The following is a 21,121-nucleotide window of genomic DNA, read 5'->3' as shown; positions in this document are numbered from 1 at the left end:
GTTCTGTCTTGTGATGTGGGAAGTAGTCACATAGGCATTTATTTTGTGATAAATTGTCAAACTGTACATTTCTGTTCTTTTCTTCATATGTGTTGCATATTGCAATAGAAAAACTAGAGAACAAAAGATAACATTAGCAGGCTTTTAGTAGTATTTTTGCAAACACTTTTAGTAGAAATGTAATACCCTTTGGGTATCATAAGTAAATTATCAATTTTTACAGTGCCTTAAACCTTGCTAACCCCTGCATAAAAATCTGCCTTTTTAAGAGTTTTAACATGTGTAGAAATTGAATTTTTTGTTTATATCCTGTGAAGTTATATTCCTTATTGCTAGTATCGATATAATATGCCTCAAAGTTCCTAATAAGGAATGTTTTAGATAATGTGGTGATAATGAAGTCCTTTTCCTCAGTGTCTGTTTATTGGTTTTATCATCTAATTCTGAAGGCTCTGGCACAATTATAAAGTGTAAAATATATAAAAACAATCTACATTCCTGACTGAGTTTCGTCTTTGCAGTAAAGAAGGCAGAGTGAAGATCAAGTTGTACCCTCGTGAATACAACGACCTCGTCAGCTTGCTGGTGCTACCAGCATTGTCTGAATTCTTGATTTGTTTACATTTGCTGAGACTGATAGAAATGAGCTAATTTCTCTTGGCAAATGAATGATGTAGCATATAGATCATAGAGATCCATATATTAGCTGGCTTTTTAAAACAGACTTTATTTTTCAGAACAGTTTTAGGATGACAGCAAAATTAAGCAAAGAATATTTCCCATATACCCCTGCTCCACACATACATAGCTTTCCCCATTATCAACATCCCACACCTGAGTGGTACAGAAGTTACAGTTGACTAGAGGCCCGGTGCACGAAATTCATACACTCGGGTTGGGGCAGTCCCTCAGCCCAGCCTGTGCCCTCTGGCAGTCTGGGAGCCCTTGGGGGATGTCTGACTGATGGCTTAGTGCTGCTGCAGATGCAGGAGAGGTTCTGTGCTCACCAGCCATGAACCTGGCTCAGGGCTTATGGCTGAACAGCACTCCCCCTGTTCGCCAGGGCGTGAATTCTGCATTGAGCATCTGTCCCCAGTGGTCAGTGTGCGTCAAAGCGACCTGTCATTCTGCCATTTGGTCAATTTGCATATTAGCCTTTTATTATATAGGACTAGAGGCCCAGTGTACGAAATTCATGCACTGGGAGGGCCCCTCAGCCTGGCCTGCACCCTCTCATAGTCCGGGATAGCTCAGGGGATGTCCGCCTGCCAGCTTAGGCCTGTTCCACAGGGGAATGGGCCTAAGCTGACAGTTGGAAATCCCTCTCACAGTCTGGAACCCCTCGCTCCTTACTGCCCACCTGCTCCCTGCTCCTTACCACTGCTAAACTCCTTAAACTCCTGAGAGCTCATGGAGGCGGGCCCTTAGTCATCAGTTTTTGTTTTTTTTTACTACATTCCTTCCATGTGCAGTGATCACACTTCATCTGGAGCGGGGCTGACTCGAGGTACCTGGAGGAAGCATGGGGAGAGCAGTCACCACTTGTGGCCCCTGGCGCTGCTGGCAAAATCCTTTCTTCCTTGTGGAGCGTCTAGGGAGGGGAAGTGGCCGCAGTGCCCGAGTCCAAGTTCTAAGAGACCAACAGCACTGGTCCACTGGTGCTTGGCCTGTCCTCTTAAGATTGAACCTACAGAACTACTAAGGGAGCCAGTTCCCAGTTCTGCCCCACCTCTGCCATCGATTGATTGGAGTCTGAGAGCCAGTAGGAGGGACCAAAAGGTCTGCCTTCCAGCTGCTTGCCAGTTATTGCTCGCCATTCACCGATGTGCCACCAATTATTCAGCTCCCGCTCCCTCAGCTCCCTAGCCTGGTGTTCGGTCATCCCTCTGTTCGTGACCCCCACCTGGGTTTTTATGTATATTAGGATTACCCTACATCATTTATCAGCTGCAGTTTGACATGCTTCCTCTACATTAATGCAACATTGTCACCCAAAATTCATAGTTTACATTAGAGTTCACTTGGTGTTGTATATTCTCCATGTTTGGATAAATGTATAATGGCATGTATTTACTATCATAGTGTCATATGGAATAGTTTCCTGGCTCTAAAAACCTTCCACGTTCTGCCTATTCATTCCTCTCCTCCCGGCCCCTGGTAAGAACTGATCTTTTTATTATCTCCATAGTTTTGTCTTTTCCAGAATGTGATACACAGTTGACCTTTGAACAATATGGGGGTTAAGGGTACTGACCCAGCACACAGTTGAACATCTTCATAATAACTTAAGTTTACCCTCCACATACGTAGGTGGATTCCCAGTCATGGATGGAAATACAGTCAGTCCTTGAACAACACAGATAGGATTTCATACATGAGTGGATCTGTGCAGATCAAGGGTCAGTTGTAGTTGTACTCATGTAGTGTGTAGCCTTTTCAGAATGGCTTCTTTCACTTAGTAATTTGCATTTGTTTCATCCATGTCTTTTCATGGCTTGATAGCTTATTTCTTTTTAGTATTGAATATTTTATTGTATGGATGCACCATAGTTTATTTATCCATTGCCCTCCTGAAGGACATCTTGGTCACTCTGTTTTGGCAATTGTGAATTCAGTTGCCATAAACATCTGTGTGCAGGTTTTCGTTTGGATATAGGTTTTCAGCTCTTGGGGTAATGGCAAGAGTACTTTTAGTTCCATAAGGAACCGCCAAACTGTCTTCCAAAGTGTGGCTGTATCTTTTACATTCCTACCAAAAACCAATGAGAGTTTCTATTGCTCCACAGCCTCAACAGCATTCCGTGTTCTAATAGGTATGTGGTGGTATTGAGTGGCTTTTCAGTGTAGGTGTCCAGGATACTGCTTGTGAGTTATTTTCTGTGAACACATGGTTGGTATACTCACCCACCCATTCACCCATTCTCAGCCATTAAAATGATCAGCAGGTAGTTCTTTCATCAATCTGTGAGCTAGTTATTTTTGAGAAGCTAGTACTTCTAAGGAGTAAGAAACTTGGAGAAAGTTCTGTTAGTTTCTTCAGGCTGTTAACAAACCAAATTGATTCATGAGTGAATAAATTGGGATTTTGTCTATGTAACCTTCTCCAGACATGTTCACAAGTTTCAAAAACTCAAGATGAGAGATTCATATTAAATATCTTTTGTTTCACAGTAGTAACCCATGAAAATAAAAAACATTATAGTTCCTCTGGGATGATTTCTCTTATTCATTACTGTAACCCTGCATTAAGCCTAGTACCTGGCACATAATAATCACCGTAAATATTTGTTCAACTGAAAAAAATGAATTGAAGCAGAGCTTGGAAATATGGGAGATATCTGCATTTGAGATAAAGCACGAATTTATTATTCAATGAAGAGGGCTTGGAAAAGTTAATGCTAATGAATACAGTCAAAATGCTTTAGTTATCAGAACTAAAATATACTGTAAGTAGGGGTGTCGAACTCAATCAGAGAAGGGGCCAAAATCTAAAATCCAGCCTAAATCGTGGGCTGAATGGTTTACTGAACAGTCATAAACTGTCATTGTTATGGAAACGCAGCAGAGTGCAGTGATGACAGCGCGGTGCGGGCCACATTGCAAGGCCTGGCGGGACGGATTTGGCCTGCGGGCCTTGTGTTTGACACATGTGCTAAAGTCTCTAAATTAAATTAGTGTAGTATTGGTACACAAATAAACCAATGGGATAGAACTAAAAGCTCAGAAATAGATCCAAGTTTGTATGGAAATCTATAAAGATAGTATCTCAAATCACTGAGGTAAGAGGTTGCTAGGTCAGCTTGGTGGTTATATAATTGTATCGACCAGGAATAAGTTGAAGAATTTTTTATTTACATTGTGGCATATAAAGAGATGTGAATATAAGTGTGTGTGTTTTTTCCTGAGGAACTTCAGGATAATGATAATATGGTAAATTTCTGGTGTTTCTAGAATATCCATAGTAATTTCTGTGATTCTTACAATTATGATTCATAATTCATTGACTCTTATCCCATCTTCAACATTTGTCTTTGATAATTTCTCTTATTTGGGAGAAATATAATATAAAAGAATATAAAGTATTGAACACTGAAATAAATATTTGGAATCAGAGCTTTTGTTCATTGTGAAAAAATATTTCTGAATATAAACCATCAAGAATGCTTGTTATAACTGAACTATCAAACAAAATAGAGATAGATTCATAGGTAGAGAGCAGGCAGACAGCTCAGGGGTGGTGGGGGTGATAGAGGGATTGATCAAAAAAGAAAAAACTTACGGACATCAATATGGTGATTACGGGTATAAAGGGGTTAAATGGTGATGGAAAAATTAAATGAAATTTTAAGAAGAGAATGCTTGTTATCTCATTATTTGTATCATACTTACTGATTTTTGTCATTATGATGTTTTGATAGTATGTAAAATACTTTGATTTTTGTTTTATTTATTATGTTTAGTTGTCTTGTTTTCTTTCAGATACCTAGGAATCTATTCATTTGGAAAGGTTAGAAATTTGGAAAGTTCAATTTTAAGTGGTTTATTTTAGATCTTATAATTCATTTGCCCTTTCAGAAAAATATAATAATTATATTCACAGGACAGCCAGAAGACTATTTAGTGCATCGGATAGATAAAATATGGCAACTATTAATGAAAATTTCTGGAACACTAGTAATTAAACAAAACAAAAACAATGAAACTGAATAAGAAACACCTTATTTTATGCTTGAAGAAAATAAAAAGTATTGACATTTGAGATAACATTTTTAAGACTTATAAATATTGACCTGTGGTTTTGTTTTTTATAAATTTGAACATAGAGAAAATTACAGAGAACAATACAATAAACAACCAAATGTCATCACACAGCTCAATATTTTGCTTCAGAAACTTCTAAAAATAAACTAAATGTGGCATTTTTAGGATTATGTTTGATTTTTACTTTAAAACTCATAACTCTCATTGTGCTTGATGTAGATTTGGATCATTTTGAGACTTGCAAGCATCAAGAGAGAAGGAAATAAAACTGTCCCAGAGGTAACTAGGTGAGAGCAGAGGTTGTAAGAGAGTACATCGATATAAGCCTTCTTTGAAACTGAGTGAGTCACTTCCTTGAGAAAGAAAAAGATGTAGTGGTCAGATTATATTGACAATACTATTTTATCATATTTTCTCAATCTTCCTGTTTGGTGGGTATCAGAAATAGGTAGATGGTGTTGGGATACTGGGCAGAGGAAAAAAGATGTCTTTTATATTTAGCCCAAAACTGTAATTAATTATGCAGGACATCTATAAATTAGGTGTTTCTTGGAATGGGTAGGAGGGAGATAGACTCATAATAGTCACTCCATTTACTTCTTTGAAGAAAATTAAATTTTTTCTCTAAGCTACTTTAAACTTAACAACCATATATTCAAAATATATTACTACATTTTGTATTTTTAAAAATTCTTATAGGTGTTAAGATTCTTGGTGATATTAAAGAAAAACCATAGTAAATATCCATTTACAGCTTTCCTGGAAAACTAATAGAAACTACTTCTAGGCACTATAGTTATGAAAGTTAACGTGAGAAATAACTTCTTTCTGTTGTACTACCTACTTGTCAGCACCTGCGTTTGAAAACAAACATAACACTAAGGGTGCATGTGTAGACCAGCTCCGCCAGGACTCTGCCAGCAGTGTTCATGGCTGAATGTGCCACAGGAGCTTTCGGTGCCATCCTTGAGTGCTCATCAGACTTTGTCTCCTCTGATCCCGATTGCTGACCCTCTCCTCACACTTCATCTCACTCTTCTAGTCAGCAAGCACTTGTGGAACAATTACTACTTGTCTCTAGCACTGGGCTAGTTGCTTAGCATACTGAGATGTGTACTTGTAAACTTGATCTCAAAGAACTCGGTATCCTTTGGCCTTCTCTTCTGTTGGCCTGCCCCAACTATTTTCATTTTAATAGTTGATAGACTTTTTTAACCATCTAAGATCTTCCTGATATTTAACTTTGTTTCATACTTTGTTCTTGACTTTTTTTTCTGTTGGTGCTGATCTGATCAAAGAAATCCATGTTACTATAGGACAAAAGATAAAATCCTTACGGTTTATGTGTTAAAGAATATACAGGAAATAAAACCAGTATACTGTTTACTTAGAGTAATTGCTGACAATACCTCAGAATCCAGCTTTTTTTTTTTTTATTGTAGATTTTAGAGAGGGGAAAAGAGAGACAGACAGATATCAGTGTAAGAAAGAAGCTTTGATCTGTTGCCTCCAGTATGCACCCCAAAGAGGGATCGAACCCGCAACTTGGGTATGTGCCCTGATTGGGAATTGAACCCACACCTTTCGGCATATGGGACAATGCTCTAACCAACTGAGCAACACTGGCCAGGCCAGAATCCAACTTTTTAAAAAATCCTATTTTAAGTTTATCTTTTAATAGCTAATGTAGTTCATAGTTAAAAAGAAAGCTTTTAACAGTACAGAAGGATTCCATCCTAATTTTGTTCCCCAGTGATCTAGTTTTCCTCCCTAGAATCAACCATTGTTAACTCTTCTTGTGGCTCCTGAAAATATTGTGTGGCAGTATCACGGTGAAGCTAAGGATAGAGTTTCTAGAGCCAGACCACTTTGTTCATGTTCTGTCTCACATTAAGCAAGTTCAGTTTTTAACCTGTGTCTCAGCTTCTTCCTCTATAAGTGGGGCTACTAATACCTCATTGGGTTGCTTGTAAACTCCTTAAGCACAGTGCATGGCACATAGTGTTTAGTGTATATTGGCTGTGGTGGTTTTTGTGGAAATATGTGTATCTAAAAGTATATATATATATTTTTAAAATATATATATAAATATATATATATATATATATATACATATATATATATATATATTTTTTTTTTATCTTTATTGTTGAAAGTATTTTAGATGTCCCTCTTTTTTCTCCCATTGACTCCCGCCACCGCTCCCCAACCTCTCCCAGGTTTTCGCCACACTGTTGTCTATGTCTATGGGTTATGTATATATGCATACAAGTTCTTTGATTAATCTCTCCCCACCCACCTTATCTGTCTCCGCCTTCTTTCTGAAATTTGTCAGTCTGTTCCATGCTTCTGTGTCTCTGGATCTGTTTTGTTCACCAGTATATTTTGTTCATTAGATTCCACATATGAGTGAGATAATGTGATACTTGATACTTTTCTCTGACAGGCTTATTTTGCTTAGCATAATATTTCAGGTCCCTCCATGTTGTCTCAAAGTGTAAGAAATCCTTCTTTTTTACTGCTACTTAGTATTCCATGTTGTAAATGTACCACATCTTTTTAGAATGTATATTTTTTTAACCTTAGGAATGTAGAGTTGAGATAAATATATTTTCGTTCATAGCACATTGTTGTTATTGGTCTTTGCAAGACCCTTGTATCATATCACTCTGTAGCAAAACCATTTATTCTTTCTACAGCTCATTTGGGTGGTCCTGATCTGGGTGGGGCTTGGTCATTTGATGGGTTGGTTAGAAACTGGCTGGTCTAGGATGGCCTCATGAGATGACCCTTCACCAGACATTCCTCAAATTCCTTTATTATGCTAATCAGGGCATGATCTCTGTGGTGGAATCATTTAGGAAAGAATGTGAAAATGCACAAGCACTTTTCAAGCTATAATTTTTGTCCATTTTGTTACCTTATCCTTGGCCAAAGAAGTCACATGGCCAAGCTCAGAGTTAGTGTGTTATATGCCAAGGGGTGCAGATGTGGAGAGATGTGGAAAATTGGAGCCATTAATGCCATTAAGCTAACACAGACCTCTCTAGTAACTACAGTCTAGTACCAGGTGGTTGCCTCCCACACGTTCCCTGATCAGAAGCAAACTACAACCCAGGTACATGCCCTTGATAGGGAATCAAACCCGAGACCCTCAGTGCATGGGTCAGTGCTCTGTACTGAGCAACACCAGCCAGGCAAAATGCTTGCTTTAATTTGCATGTCTCTATTCATAGTGAATTTGAGTGTTTCCTTATACATCTTGAATATCCCTTTCTGTAAATCTGCTTTTTCTGGAAATCATATTCCTTGACCAGTTGCGGAGCAACTTATTTTCTTATTTTTATTTCCTTGGCAGGAGGTACTTATATATTCTGTCCATTGAGCACTTGTCAGTTTTAGGTGTTGAAATGTTTTATTTGTAAATCTGTCATTCTTCCGCTAACTTTGTCTGTATCTGCCATTATTAAATTTTAATAATGTCAAATTTGTCATTTTAATGTAGTCAGATTTGTCAACTTTTCAATTTATCACAATTGGCAAGGTCACAAAGTTGGATGCTTAATTCATATATTTTATTCTTTCTTCATTACTAACAGAAGTATCTAAGATTTCGAATCTTAAATTTATAATCCTATGTTAGAAGTTTTTTACCCTGTCAGATCCTATAATTACTTGTTTATATATCTTTCTTAAAAATTGAGGTAAAATTCCTGTAACATAAAATTATCTATTTTACAGGGTAAATTTCCATGGCATTTAGTACATTTACAGTGTTATGTGACTACCACCTCTATCAAGTTCCAAAACATTTTCATTACCTCAAAAGAAAACCCTATGCCCGATAAGTAATCACTTGCCATTTCTCACTAGTCAGTCTCTATGGATATATCTGTCCTAAATATTTCATATAAATAGTATCATACAACATGAGGCTTTTTGTGGCTCTCTTTTACTTAGTATAATGTTTTTAAGATTTATCCATGTTTTAGCATAAGATTTTTATCTGATGGCTGAATATTCCATTGTTTAGATATATTACATTTTGTTTATCTATTTACCTGTTGTTGGACATATGAGTTTTTTCTACCTTTGACTATTGGCAACTGTGAGTAGTGCTGTTGTAAGCATTAATGTACAAGTATTTATTTGAGTTCCTAGGTTTAATTCTTTTAGGTATCTACTTAGGAGTATAATTAGTATGTTATTAGTTATTCTTTATTTTATAAGGAACCACCAAAATTGTTATACCAAGTAATGCACCATTTTACATTTCTAGTTTCATTCTATTCTAGTCAAAAAATATAATATGCATGATTTCAATCTTTTAAACTTATTGAGGCTTGTACTCTGTCCTAGCATGTGGTGTACCCTGGACAGTGTTCCTTGAACACTGAGTGTGCAACCTGCTGTTGTTGAGTGGAGTCTACCATTTTAAAGTTTCCTCTCCATTCAGCATTTGTTTGCTTACTATAAACCTTTGACTATTTGAGTTCCTATAGTTGATTCTGATGGTTTCAACTCATTATTTCAGTTTTTCTCTATTGAAGAACAGATCTTCAGAACCACCTATCCCACCATTTTTGCTGGCACAACTCTCAGCAATTACTTTTTTTTTTTTTTTTTTACTATTTATATGAAATGCATTTTTTTTTATTGTCTAAACTTTAAACTTTAAAGTTTTGCATTTGTCTCCTTTTTACCAGATTGGAACCCCTCCCCAGCATTCCCACTCCAGAAAGCCCCTAGCGCCCCAGTGTCTATATCCAATGGTTATGCTGATATGCATGTATACAAGTCCTTTAGTTGCTCTCTAACCCCCCCTCCCCTACTGTTTGTCTCTAGATCAATCTATTCTTGTTCTTCAAATTATGTTGATCATTATATCCCACAAATGAGTGAGATCATGTGATATTTATCTTTCTCCGACTATCTTATTTCAGTTACCATAGAGCAATTATTTAGTAAAACAAATGTTTTATAATTTCCTTTTAATATCCTGAAATAAAATGTATTTGTAATATAACTTAATACACAGGTGTTTTTTTTAAATTAATGTAATGCATTCATTGTAATATAAATGAGAACTAAAGGAAGTAATTCATTAAAAAATATGAATTTCAGTATGTAAAATAGTATGCATGACATAGGAAGGCATAATGAAGTACTAATGTGTTTGTATCTATTTAAATATAAGTTAGCCTTGGCTAGTGTGGCTCAGGTTTGATTCTGGTAAGGACACGGACCTTGGTTGCAGGCTCAGGCCAGGGTGCGTGTGGGAGGCAACCAGGTGATGTATCTCTCTCACATCGATGTCTCTTCCACCCTCTCTTCCACTCTCTCTTAAAAAAAAATAAATAAATAAAATCAATGGGAAAATATTCTCAATTGAGGATTAACAACAAAAATAGTATACTTGAAACCTATATAATTTTATTAACCAGTCACCCCAATAAATGTAATAAAAAAATAACTGATAAGTATTAGTAAAAGTATATAAAATTTGATACATGTAATATCATTATATTATTATTATTTAAAAAGCAATGATAGGACATTTAAAACCAATATCAAAGTAGGATTGAAAAGTAATAGGCAACTACAGAATAAGGGAATGATTTCAATTGGTAATTTTTAAACTGGATTTCTCATTAATGCACATTCATACCTGTACATGACATGTAGTATTTTTAGAACAACCAGTGGTATTGAATAAGATACCTTCATTCCATGTGTTTCTATAATTCTCTTAAAAGGAGTCTTCCATCCTCTATTGTATATTTAAAATTGACTTTATTACACGTTTATAGTAACTGTACCATTGCAATATAACATTTTCAAATAAATGCACAATTTGAAACACAAAGGTTGGTAAATTAGCTTCTTTCAAAAAAATTAACGTGTAATAGTCATAACTTGATCCAGAAGCTTTGTTGGTTATACTATTTAAATTGTGTTTGAACTCTAATTTTTTTACCTTGACTGTTATAAAAGCTTTTTTGCTACCCATTTCAAATGGAATAATGACCCTACATCCCTTTAAAAAATTAAATCTTAATCATGCATCAAAATTTTAAGAGATTCTATAATTATTCACATTTAAAAATTTCTATTTTGTGACAAAAGTACTTTGTCCTTTGGTTATTGTGTTTTGAAAATATGGAGTAAACTTCATTGACTTAAGCATTTCTCAAGCAGACATTTTTTCTGTTAGGTGTGTACTGAGAATGATCTTTATTTTTATGAGCATGAACTGGCCTCACATTGTTTAATTGTGTTATTATTTTTAGTTGTGGCATATGTGTAAGTGTGAAAATCAGAGCAAAGCATGTAATAGCTTTTTGTGGCTTATGTTTTCATTTGCAGCCTTCAAGCAAAATAAAGGTACCTGAAGAGAATTTTTTTGATGTTCCTGCTTTCTTAACTGTCTCGGGACAACTTCACCTAGAAGTGATGTCAGGGTACAGAATTTTCTTTTCTCTTTTGTTTTAATGGACTACTGATTATGGGTTGAGTGGGAGTGAAATAATACTTTCTTTCCCAATGTTAAAACCTAAAAATTGAAATTACTCCACTTGGATTCACCAAAAGTACATTTGGAATGACATGACAATACCCAAGTTTCTTACTAAAAAAAAAAAAAAAAAAAAAAAAAAAATTCATGTTAGTCTAGACTTTTGTTTTTAGTGAAAAATGTACCACTAGAAATATGAAGTTGATTTTTTAAGATTTTACCAATCTTTTTATTTTTTATTTTATTGAGTTTTTACAGAGAGGGAGAGGGATAGAAAGTTAGAAACGTCAATGAGAGAGAATCATCGATCAGCTACTTCCTTCACACCCGCAACCAAGGTACATGCCCTTGACCGGAATCGAACCTGGGACCCTTCAGTCTGCTGACCGACACTCTATCCACTGAGCCACACTGATTTCGGCTTACCAATCTTTTTTTTTTTTTTTAAATAGTGAAAATTTAAATGTAATTAATCATATTATGAAAATAAAGTTATAATTCCCACCTCAACCAGGAAATAACCATTTCATTAAAAAAACAAACAAAACAGAGGTACTTGAAACAAATAGAAAAAAATATTTTTAATAATTGGTTTTAATAATAATTAGGCTTAATAAAGAAATTAACCCACAAAACCATTATGAGAGACATATGACAAATTAGAAAGTCTTAGAAGGGCAGGTCATATTAATTTTAGCGATTCTCAAATCTCTGGAAAATCACTATACTCTTTCCTTTTCCTTAAAACAGGATTGGACAGAAAGATTTTTAAAGTCCTGTTTAAGTCTTAGATTATATTCTGTGATTCTGTGCCTAATTTCTTAATGCTGATTTAATAAGTACTGGGTTTCTTTTATATATCTTTGTTTTCTCATATAGAGATTGAGGCTCAAAAATCTCTTGAAGAGCCTGACCACTGTGGGTCAGTGGTTGAACATCAACCATTGAACCAGGAGGTCACAGTTCGATGCCATGTCAGAGCACATGCCTGGTTTTAGGCACAATCTCCAGTAGGGAGCGTGCATGAGGCATCTGGTCAATGATTCTCTCTTATTGATGTTTCTATCCCTCTTTCCTCTCTGAAATCAATAAAAACATTTTTTTTTTTTTTAATCTCTTGAAGCCCTAGCTGGTTTGGTTCAGTGGATAGAGCATAGGCCTGCAGACTGAAGAAATGGCTCCAGTGAAAACCAGGGAATCTTTATGTGTTTCCCATTGTTCTTAAAATGTACCGTTGGGGAAACTCAGGGGATATATAATAGAATAGTGTTCATGTTTATCTTGTCACATACTTTATATAGTCAGGATGGAAAGTCATGGTGGATATAACCAATGGACGAAAAACTCTGGGGAGGGAGGGCATGTATAAGAGTGGGGGATGGGGGGATTGGTAAAGTATTGATATGTACACATAATACCTTAATAAAAAAAAATTAAAAGAAAAAAGAAGACATATCCAAAAAGTTATTGCTAAGAGTGATGTTAGAGGGTTTACTGTCTATGTTTTCTTTTAGGAGTTTTTGTGGTTTCAGATCTCACATTTAAGTCTTCATTTTGAGTTTCTTTTTGTATGTCTAAGAAAGTGGTCCAATTTCATTTTTTTCATGTATCTGTCCAGTTTTCCCAGCATCACTTATAGAAAATACTGTCTTTACTTCATATTTATCCTTGCCTCCAATAATTAACCATTTTCTTATTCCTGCCAAAGTATAGTTTTAAAAAATAAAATAGGCCGAGACCGGTTTGGCTCAATGGATAGAGCATCAGCTTGGGGACTGAAGGGTCCCGGGTTCGATTCCGGTCAAGGGCATGTACCTTGGTTGCGAGCATATCCCCAGTAGGGGGTGTGCAAGAGGCAGCTAATCGATGACTCTCATCGATGTTTCTAGCTCTCTATCTCTCTCTCTTCCTCTCTGTACAAAATCAATAAAATATATTTATAAAAAATAAAATAGGACTTATCTATAATAATAAAAGCATAATAAGCTAATTAAACCAGACATCCTTCCAGACGAAGCTGAGGTTATGAGGCAAGCCTGGGTCCCGGGTGCCAGAGGGAAGTCGGTGCTGGCAGCCGGGAGAAAGAAGGCCTACTCTTGCATGAATTTCGTGCATCGGGCCTCTAGTATAAATACAAAGTTACAATGTATCAAATATTTTATTCAATTAATTAATTACTGAGGGAAAAAGTAAAATAGTAAAGCTAGTTCAAAGAGCGTTTGAAGAGTTGTGTATTCATAAATAATTTAATAAAAGAATTTTAAAAATAAGATTGCCTGGTTAGTTACAAATTGGCTAATATTTCACAGACCAATAAGCCCTGACCTTTGGAAGTTTGTCTTATACCTGACAGAAATTATATACAATTTTACTGGACAAAATCTATAAGTTAGCATAACTTTAGTTAATCTGGATATTTAATTCAATCTGCTACTGTTATGGCATAATGATTGGAATGACCGGTTGACCAGTCACTATGATGCGCACTGACCACCAGGGGGCAGACGCTCAATGCAGGAGCTGCCCCCTGGTTGTCAATGTGCTCCCAGAGCCAACCTCTTGCGGCCCCATTTCTCCCCCCACAGTCCCTCCTCCCTGCCAGCTGGGCCCTAATAGGCCCCAATCGCCGTCCAGGCTGAGGGACCCCATCTGTGCACGAATTTGTGCACCAGGCCTCTAGTAGTAAATAAAATAATTGAGCAAAGTACCTTCCCCTAAGTAATTAAATAATCTCTGAGTGCGTCTGTGTCCCATTGAGAGGACATTCTGTGCACCTTTTGGCCCTATGCCCAAGTTTTGGATAACCTTTCTTAACAGCCTTTCACTATTCATTTGTTTTTTATCTATCAAGTTAGAGGCAAAGTATCTTCCCCTCAGAAGTGTCATATACATGGAAGGTGTACATTTATAAACATTGGTTTCTCTATTATGATATCACTAGTGGATTAAATATGTCCCCTCTTTCCCAGTAAAGTGTATTGAACCACAGAACACAGTGTACAGTGAAACTTGACGGAATATTAAATTGGCAGAATGAGGTTTTTTAATGTATTACGAAGTATTTCTAATAATGTCAGTCAAATGTTCCTAGTTTAATATGCATAGTTCTAGGACTATTAATATACAGTACATCATGTCTCAGATTAATCCATGATTTAGTCTCCAATAAGAAATTGTTAGTTTTCTTTCCCTCAGCTTTGTTTTTAAATTTTATTTAACAGACTTTTAAAATGGAATAAATTATTGTTAAATTTAGAAGGTTAACATTTTCCAAAAGGATATCTATGTGAGTTTGGGGGGTTTATGACTCCATTTTAAAGGTTAATTTTGTTTTTAAATAACAATTTCTATTTTTGAACAATTTTTAAATATAGGAAAGTTGCAAAGATAGTGCACACTTTTTTTATACTTCTCACCCAGTTTCCCCCATTGGTAACATCTTAAATTACAATGGTGCTTTGACAAACTGAGAACCAGTGTTAGTACATTACTATTAACTAATCTGTAATTCACCAGTTTCCCATCAATGTCTTTTTTCATTTCCAGGATCCAATTCAGGGTCCCACATTACATTTAGTTGTCATGTTTCCCTGCTCCTGGTTTGAAACAGTTTCTAAGTCTTTTCTTGTTTTTCATGACTTGCTCAACAGAGAAACTCAAAATTAAAACTGGACATATGAATCCTAGCAGTAAACTAAGGGTTAATAATGGTTCAATCAAATAACGATCTACTGCACAGCCATTAAAACTGATGATAAAACTACATCATGTTGTTAAAAGAAGCACACAAAAAAAAGTGGTTAAGAAAAAGAAAGTAGAATGTAATTTCAGTTTTTTACAATATGTGTGTATAAGTAGAAAAAAGTCTAGAAAAATCAGCATATTTCAACTTGTAAGCAATGGCTAACTCTACTAATTTTTATTTTCTTTCTTAAACTTGTCTTTCAGATATGAAAAACTAGTGTTTATTACTTTTATAATGAGAAAAAAGTACTTCCATTTGGGGCAGGAGGTGTGGAATCAGTTCAGACATTTGAGTTTCTTTCATTCCAGGTTGATTAACTGGTTGCTTTGTGCTTGATGTGAGCAATTCTTAACTCATCCCCTTGGGTTATCTCATCTGATAACCCAGATGTGAGCTCAGAAGCCAAACAATACTCATACTCAGAATGCCCATCCTTTCCATGCTGTGGTCAGAAAGTCAGCATAGGAACCTGAGTCAAACTGAGGTACCCTTGTAACTGGGTGTGAAACTGTCTTCCTGTCCCATGTGACTTTTTCATCCTTCACCCACTTGATATTTAGATGTTTATCTGAACTTTGTTAATTTATACTTATTAATTTTCAAAATCTTTTTGACTGTGGCTATTTTATCCATGCCATGCATTTTCATGTTTCTGTGTTTCCAATGTTACTCCCTATAACATTAGACACATTTTTCCATAACTCATTCCTCAAGGCTCAACTGAAATATTACCTGCTTCTTGACTCCTTCCTTTTTTTTCTCTCAATAGAAATTATTTTTCTCTTTTTCTGTTCTCTTATAGTACTTACCTACTTCCTGTCCTAAAGGAAAAAGAGTTCCTCTTGTTTTTTTAATAGTTAACCAGTTTGTAGTTCTTTTCATATATGTCTGTCACAGATTAAAAATATTCTAAATAGCTATATCTATTAACAATAGATATTCAGTAAAATCATTAAATTGATTTGTAAAGCACAAATTATTATTATTCTAAAATTTTGCTTTTCCTTTTCTACTCTAACGTTGAGCCCACAACAGGAATAACTCCTTTTGCTCTATTTTTTAGAAATGATATCACCATGAAATTTTGAGATCTTTAATTATCTTCTTGTTTCCTGAATGTGTGTGAATGCAGATGGTTCTTTATGCTCTTTTCTTGAAGATGAGACCTTGAAAACACAGAGATTTCTTTTAGTGTATTGTTTATGTTAAAATTTAACCCTATTTAGATAGAAATATGAATTAATAGACTGCTGGTATGACTCAGGAACTTTATTCATTATCACATTACCAACTTCATTAATTATATGATATAGGCAGGCAAATTGAACAGCAAGTGCAAAAACGTTTTAGTAAGAATATTTAGCTTACTTGGTATACAATACAGAGAATGTGAATGTTTTGATTAAACAAGCGTTGGGTATTGCCAAGTGAATCTGCTGGAAACAGATAGGTACAGAAGGTTATAAGGATAGATCAAGGAATCTATGCTTTGGTCAGGAGCAAAGTGAGGAAGTAGTATCGATAGTAAAGGGTGATGATGAAAAAAGTAGTGAAGTTAAAGAATTAGAGGTCTTAATGAGGAATGAGATTGTTGGCATGAAAATACTAGAGTAAAAACCTAGACGAATAGAAGGTGATGGTAAAGAATACTGTTGTGAAGATCATGTGGCTAACATGGAATCTCTGCTCAGCTCCCACCTGTCTTTTCTAATTGGCTATTGTATAAACACCTCACCATGTTCAAAACTAAATTCATCATCCTGGTCTCTAAATCTGTTTATATTCCTTCTGAATTCCCTAACTAGGAAATGCACTACCATCCTTTTGTCAAAACAGCTATGTTGATATCATTCCAAATTCTTTTTTTTTTTTTTTTAATATATTTTATTGATTTTTCACAGAGAGGAAGAGAGAGGGATAGAGAGCTAGAAACATCAACGAGAGAGAAACATCGACCAGCTGCCTCTTGCATACCCCCTACCGGGGATGTTCCTGCAACCAATTTACATACCCTTGACCGGAATCGAACCCGGGACCTTTCAGTCCGCAGACCAATGCTCTACCACTGAGCCAAACCGGTTTCGGCTCCAAATTCTTTTTACACACCCTTTGCATTTCTTCAGTCATTTGCTTCCTCTTCCCTTTGCTTCAGTTCTCCAATACTGCTTAAAATATCCTAATCACATCATCCTGTTTCACATTTTTGTGGTCTTTTGCATGTGTTGTTGTTTTTTACTAGAACACCTTTCCCATACCTTTATCTGGCTAACCTCTACCCATCAATCTTAACTCAGCTTAAAAATGACCCCACCCAGAATTCACTCCAGCAGCAAATCTTTCTTGTTAAATGCCCTTGTTCTATATGTCCAGGTTGCTTTATCTATTTTGTAGCTATTTTATATCTATTTTGGAATCACTAATTTTTTTTTTCTTTCTATAGCGTAGATTCTCAGCTTTTGAATTTAAAGAATTTTATTTAATTTTGTAAATCTGTTAATACAGAATAAATACTTAAACACCTAGAAATGGGTTTCTATCAATTTATAAAAAATATTGACATTATCTGAGGGTTTTGGAGTGGAATTTTTTTGGTTTTGTTTTTTTGCTTATCTTCCCATTAGCCTATAAATTCTTCAAACTGTATTTTTTTCCTCTTTGTCATAGTTTCAACTACTACCACATGGCTGATTCAGAACTCAGAAATCAATCTTAATTAAGTATTTGTTGAGACCCAACCATGTACCAAACACTAGGTTAGGTGCTGGCATATAGAGAGAAACAAGACAGATAAGATTCCAAACTTCATGACTCTAATGAGCAAAGTAAGCAGTAAATAAGAAATTAGAAATATGTATTAGCTATTATAAAAAAGAAAAAGAAAAAAGAAAGAAAACGGCAGTCCTGAGGGAAAGAAGAGCAATGGCAAGGGGATTTCACCTTGTCTAGGTTGAATTGAATTTAGAGGTAATTTTATCAGTAGAATGGTTACATGAGAGTGCATTTTAAAATGTCATTCATATTTAATGACCACTGGCTGTTAATATTTGGTTCTATTCTTGGAATAATAGAAACCAAGTTAGTAATTTTTTTTCTCTCCATTGTTATAGAGCAAGCATGTCAAACTTACAGACCGTGGGCCACATGCCTTGGTTATTTGGCCTCTGTTAGCCTTTAAGTTTGGCATGTTTGTTATAGATCATTTTGTAGTGTATAATCTTTTAGTTATCCCAGTATGTTATCTCTATTTACTTGGCTATGAGATGTCTTTTGGTACTTTCATGTTGTGTTTGATACGTTATCCTTGATTGAATTATATCTAGCCAAATTATCACAAGTCAGAAACCTCTCTAGTTTCTCTGTCCTGTTCCTTTGTCCACTTCTAAATACTTAGAATATTTTATTGGATGTTATATGAAACAGTTGTCAGTTTATATTCTGTCTGAAAACAGCCAGGATAAGAGGGATCTGGATGTCATGGCTAAAATAAATAGGTAAAGAAACTGAATATGTTTAGCATAGAGAAGACAAAGGGGAGACGTGATTTGATGGTTCAAATCTTTGTGGTGGGCTTCTGTGAGAGCCCTGTGTGAAAATGAGTAAATGTTTTTTTAAGAATAACTTTATTGAGCTCTAACTCATATACCATAAAATTCACCCTTTAAAAATGTACAATTCAGTAATATTTACTATAGACAAAAAGTTGTGCAACCATCACCACTATCTAATTCAAAAAGAAATTCCTACCCATTAGCAGTCACTTCCCATCCCCCTCCCTCCCCAGAAACGGTGGGAGTGGGGTCCAGCAGTGTGTCATAGCAAACCTACCAGGGATGCTGCTGCAGACCACTGCTTAAGAGAAATACCTCCTATTCTCTGGTTGGTGGGGACATCTGACTTCCAGCCATTCTGGCAGGAGCAAGGGGAGCATTGTCAGTTAGGTATGCAAACTCTGCATGAATCTCCATTTCCCCCATCCCCAGCCTTACCAAGATTCTGCTACAGCATACTTTGTAATTCAAACAGTGGCTTCCAGGCTTTGACACATTGGTCATTACTCAGCCATCTGTTTTCTCAGTCATCTCCAAAGATTTGTCGAGATCTCTTGTCCACTGAAAGCCTCTTTCCTATTTCTTTTAATTTTTTTATTATTATTTTAAGACTAGAGACCTGGTGCACAGAATTCATGCATTGGTGGGGGCGTGGCCTGTGGGGGGGATCAGTCCTTGGTGGGAGCACCACTCATCCTGGTCAGTCAAGCGCCTGTGGACCCGCCCTCTTAGTGTCTGCACTGTGGTTGCACACTGACCACCAGGGAGTATCTCCTGTGTTGAGTATCTGCCCCCTAGTGGTCACTGTGCATCATAGCAACTGGTTGACCAGTCATTCACCATTAGGTTGCTGGGCTTTTATTATATAGGATTATTTCAGGAAGGAATGAATATAAATATCTGCTTAATTTACTATTTTAACTAACTTGAGTGATAATAATTTACTTTTCTTTAATTACTAGGTAGGTTATACATTGATTTAGTGTCTTTGTCTAATTTAATGTCTAATGTTTCTAACTGCAGTATATGCATTCTACCTTAGAAATTTAAACATGGGGTTCTCTACCCATTTCTAGCATTGCATTCCTTGGTGAGGGAGATGACTCTCCCCCTTCCCCCCCCAAAGTGTGTGGGAAAACAGCCTTACCCTTCTATTATCTACGTAAGTTGCTGAGGTCTGGCTAAGCAAACAATATCTGAAGGATTGACTGTCTTTGGAATAAGCAAGTTTGACTTAAAGTTTTTTTAAATTCCCAATTAATCCTTTGAGTAGTGATACAAATAGAATTCATTTTGCATGAAATGCAATGCCGGTTGGCATTGTCTAAAAGCAAATGCAGGTTACTATAGTGAGACATCAAATTAATCCTTAGTAATTTGACCAATATGGATAGTAATTGAAGTTACAATAAGCAAAACTGGTGTTTGTTTGTTTGTTTTTTTATTTCAGTTACTGTCTAACCTTATCCAAATCTATTTTAGTCTGGTGGTTTTAAATACTTTTTTTTTTTAAATGGGGAGTCTGAATTTGTTACATGTTTTCAGAATTTTGGTTGTGTTCGGAACAAAGAGAATTTATGTCATTTTGGCTGTTGTTGTTTTCCCCTAGCTTGTTTGCTTCTTCTTCCTAAAAATAGGTATGGTACTTATTAATTCAGCAACAATTTTAGTGTTCATCTGTATGGTATGTGACTGTGTTGGACACCAAGGAGGATGTTAAAATATGGAAAGCCCCATCTATTGATATATAAAAGTTCACCAGTGCTGTTACAGAGTTAAGTAGCTACTAGGATAAAGTTATCCCTGCCAGAAGTACTGAATTTGTCCAAGTGAATGGTTCTGTTAAATTGAAGGAAATATAGTCAGAGAGACATAAATTGGAATTCTACACTAATTTTAAAAGCATAATGTCTGAGCCTCCACTTCCTAACTATAAAGATAAATTATAATTGCCACTTGCAGAGCTGTTGTGAACATTAGAAACTATGTAAAGCCCAGTGTTTACCACAGTTTCACATGAAATAGTAAGCCTTATGGTGAAGGTATCGATTACAACTGGTTCCTGGAGAGCCCAAGGTGACTATAAAGGACTAGCTAAAGAAAGAAGGCAAGGTGGTATACCCAGGAAGAACAGCTGACAGTAATCAAGTTGTTTTACAGCAATAGCAGACCTATGATTTACCCAAAGCAGAGAATTGGGACAAACAGTGAGTCTGCCAGGATTCAGGACTCACAAAGTAGGTGAGAACGTAAAATTAAACCTGGAACAAAGGAAGGGATTGGGATACAGAAATAAAATACCTGTCAGAATGTGAAGATTAAATCAGAAATAAATGATGAGAGCAGATTAGACATTAAACTGCTCAGAGCTGTGGTTAATTATGTTGACAATGAGGTATCTATGCTATTTTATATACCCACAGCAATAGATGAGAGTTCATTTGCTCCACATCTTTGACAAAAATTAGTGTTATCAGGTATTTTTTTAGTTATTCTGGTAAGTACATGATAGCTCATTATGGTTTTAATTTGCATTTCTGTGAAAACTAATGT

The 21,121-nt window shown here is 35.8% G+C and overlaps 1 protein-coding gene across 3 annotated transcripts in view; it reads left to right on the top strand.

Moving 5' to 3' along the window:
* The window catches only part of NARS2 (asparaginyl-tRNA synthetase 2, mitochondrial), a 114,067-nt gene that overhangs the window by 38,811 nt on the left and 54,135 nt on the right, over positions 1-21,121 (top strand). For 2 of the 3 annotated variants that reach the window (XM_036428308.2, XM_036428307.2), the window contains exon 6: positions 11,128-11,222. The exons of the other annotated variant lie outside the window; for it this stretch is intronic. In XM_036428308.2, the coding sequence (XP_036284201.1) occupies positions 11,128-11,222 (95 nt within the window). The remainder of the gene's footprint in view (positions 1-11,127; positions 11,223-21,121) is intronic. 3 annotated transcript variants of the gene reach the window in all.

This window comes from Pipistrellus kuhlii, unplaced genomic scaffold (genome assembly GCF_014108245.1).
Source record: "Pipistrellus kuhlii isolate mPipKuh1 unplaced genomic scaffold, mPipKuh1.p scaffold_m20_p_9, whole genome shotgun sequence".
NCBI lineage: Eukaryota > Metazoa > Chordata > Mammalia > Chiroptera > Vespertilionidae > Pipistrellus > Pipistrellus kuhlii.
This window is presented reverse-complemented; position numbering and strand designations above follow the sequence as displayed.